Consider the following 2,232-nt stretch of genomic DNA (forward strand, 5'->3'; position numbering starts at 1 on the left):
AATGGATGGCTTGCCCATATGTGAGTTTCCCAGCCACTCTCATGTACATTCATATGGGTTTAGTTGGTTGAGTTAGGGATATTGTTCCTTCTTGTTTCGTCTCAATTCTCTCTCTCTCTCTCTCTCTCTCTCTCTCTCTCTCTCTCTCTCTCTCTCTCTCTCTCTCTCTCTCATTCATTTAAATATTGAAATATTTCACCCCACGATGGTGCTTTCAAAATTGGAACTTTTACCGGTGTTGACTACACAATGTCACATTCAAAATTCCACTCAAAAGAGACTAGCTGTTGGTATGAGCGTATGGCGCTATCTGCATACAAAGAAGTAATCCTATAGTAGCCGCAATGGCCCATGAAGAGCTCATGGACTATTCGGCTTGGAAAAGTTGGCTAACATAGATTTATGGATATCGGTGGTAATTACATGTTTAGATACAATCTGGCCAAGATTTCTGCCATGTTGTACCATGTGTTCAGCCCAAAGGGCATGACTTCATAAGCAAAAGAGGCCATCATCGAATTATTATCTAGTTGATAGACTCTTTTAAGTGCTTGTCAAACATAGGGAAATGTGAAGCTTGGATGCTTGGCCTTTCAGAAGTAAAGAAAATTCATGCTCAACATGCATGCAATTGTTGGAATGCAAAGACGCAGCAGTAGTACAGAACATTGAATGCATCATATCAAGAGTGGTGCTTGGAAGTAGCAAGGATAAAGCTCTTAGACTAATGCAAGTGGAAAGGCTCATGATTGCTTTGTTGCTGGAGATACTGAGTATCCACAGTAAACAAATCTAGTCAAAGCCAAAAATTTTGAATTTTTATTGTCCCCAGAAGGGTATTCCCCACATTTGCATTAGGTCTGAAAAAATAATCCCTTTGATTGAAATAAGGGATGCTCACAAAATAATCCTTTGATTCAAAGAAGGTTTTGCTTTGTGAGCTCTCTGAGAATTTGGATTTGGTCATTGCTTGTACAATCATCAATACACAAAGGACAAATATTCCAAAAACGTGCGGGTATGTCATTGAGGTACAAAAAAATAAGAGAATAGTGTTTTGTGCAACGAAAAAGTTAAGGGGTATGTTGAGGGATATTTTTGATAGAGAAAGTAAAAATTTGTTACGAATTTAGATAAATTATAACCATATTGGAGCAAAATCGGGACATTATGATCGCAATGTACGAAATAAAAAACAAGGGTCACATATATATGGTTTTATGAAAAAGCAAAGGAGAAAACGAAGCAGCAACAGCAAAGGGTCGTGGCCAGCTGCTGCATAAAATACAACTTAATTGTTTTGCCTTCAAGAGCTTTTTACTTCAATAACTGTTAGAGCGCACGCACACACTAAGCCATTTGTGCAATAATACGTAATGAGAAATACAACCTTAATAATGAGACTCGAGAGTGAAAGATATAGATTGATTATAACTAGAGAAGTTGTCTGCCGAATGGGCCCATCTACTCGCCTTCGCCGCCAATGTGGAAACCTGCATATCATCGCAGCCTTCATGGAGGACTCTCATGCAAAATATTCATCAACTCTACTCTACTTTCAATAATATAGAGGAGAAAGGCACCTGCACAATTGGAATGTTCCGGAGGTACTTTCAAGCCACAGGCGTCAATGACTTTGTTGAGAGCCGTCTCATTCACCATACCCGCTGGAATGGGGAGGTCACACACGCAGAAGACGTTGGGATTAGTGACGAAAGAGCAGCACTCGCTGTCTTGTGGTGCCAAGGGTGGATCATCCCCGGTCACATATTCCTGGCAGCTGCTAAGGAGTCCCTGGGCTATGTCCGAGCAGCTTAGTGATTCAGCTGCCATCATGGGATGAATGAACGGCCGCACGCCCAAAATCATCAAGCTCAACACTACCACTACTAACGTAGCCTTCCTACTGCTGCTGCTGCTGCTTGACATGGCTGCAAGGAATGTAGTCTCAACGCTCGCTCGCTGTTCATCACGAAGCAGGATTCACGATTTATATATATAAGAGCCTCTCTCCCTCTCTCTCTCTCTCTCTGACATCCACACTGCGGTGCAATAGACTCACGTAATTGGAAACTGTAATTTGCTCTCCTCTCTCGTGAACGCGTGGAGTTGATGTAGCTGCACTTGCCCCACTGAGATTTTCATTCTATAACAATTACAAACGGTCGAGTCTCTAATCCTCCAAGTGAAGCACTAAAAGTTTTTATTTCCTTTTAACCCCCCCCCTCCCCA

The 2,232-nt window shown here is 41.7% G+C and overlaps 1 protein-coding gene across 1 annotated transcript; it reads right to left on the bottom strand.

The window, feature by feature from the left end:
• Positions 1-393: 393 nt before the first annotated feature.
• Positions 394-1,968, bottom strand: LOC147440187 (uncharacterized). The gene is made up of 2 exons (XM_086483488.1): positions 1,584-1,968; positions 394-1,493 (listed from the first exon to the last, which is right to left on the bottom strand). Exons 1-2 carry the CDS (start codon positions 1,927-1,929, stop codon positions 1,465-1,467), a joined length of 375 nt encoding a protein of 124 aa, XP_086339614.1. The 5' UTR covers positions 1,930-1,968; the 3' UTR covers positions 394-1,464.
• Positions 1,969-2,232: the final 264 nt, after the last annotated feature.

Source organism: Adiantum capillus-veneris, chromosome 15 (assembly GCF_014529385.1).
Source record: "Adiantum capillus-veneris isolate H3 chromosome 15, ASM1452938v2, whole genome shotgun sequence".
In the NCBI taxonomy this organism is placed as follows: Eukaryota; Viridiplantae; Streptophyta; class Polypodiopsida; order Polypodiales; family Pteridaceae; genus Adiantum; species Adiantum capillus-veneris.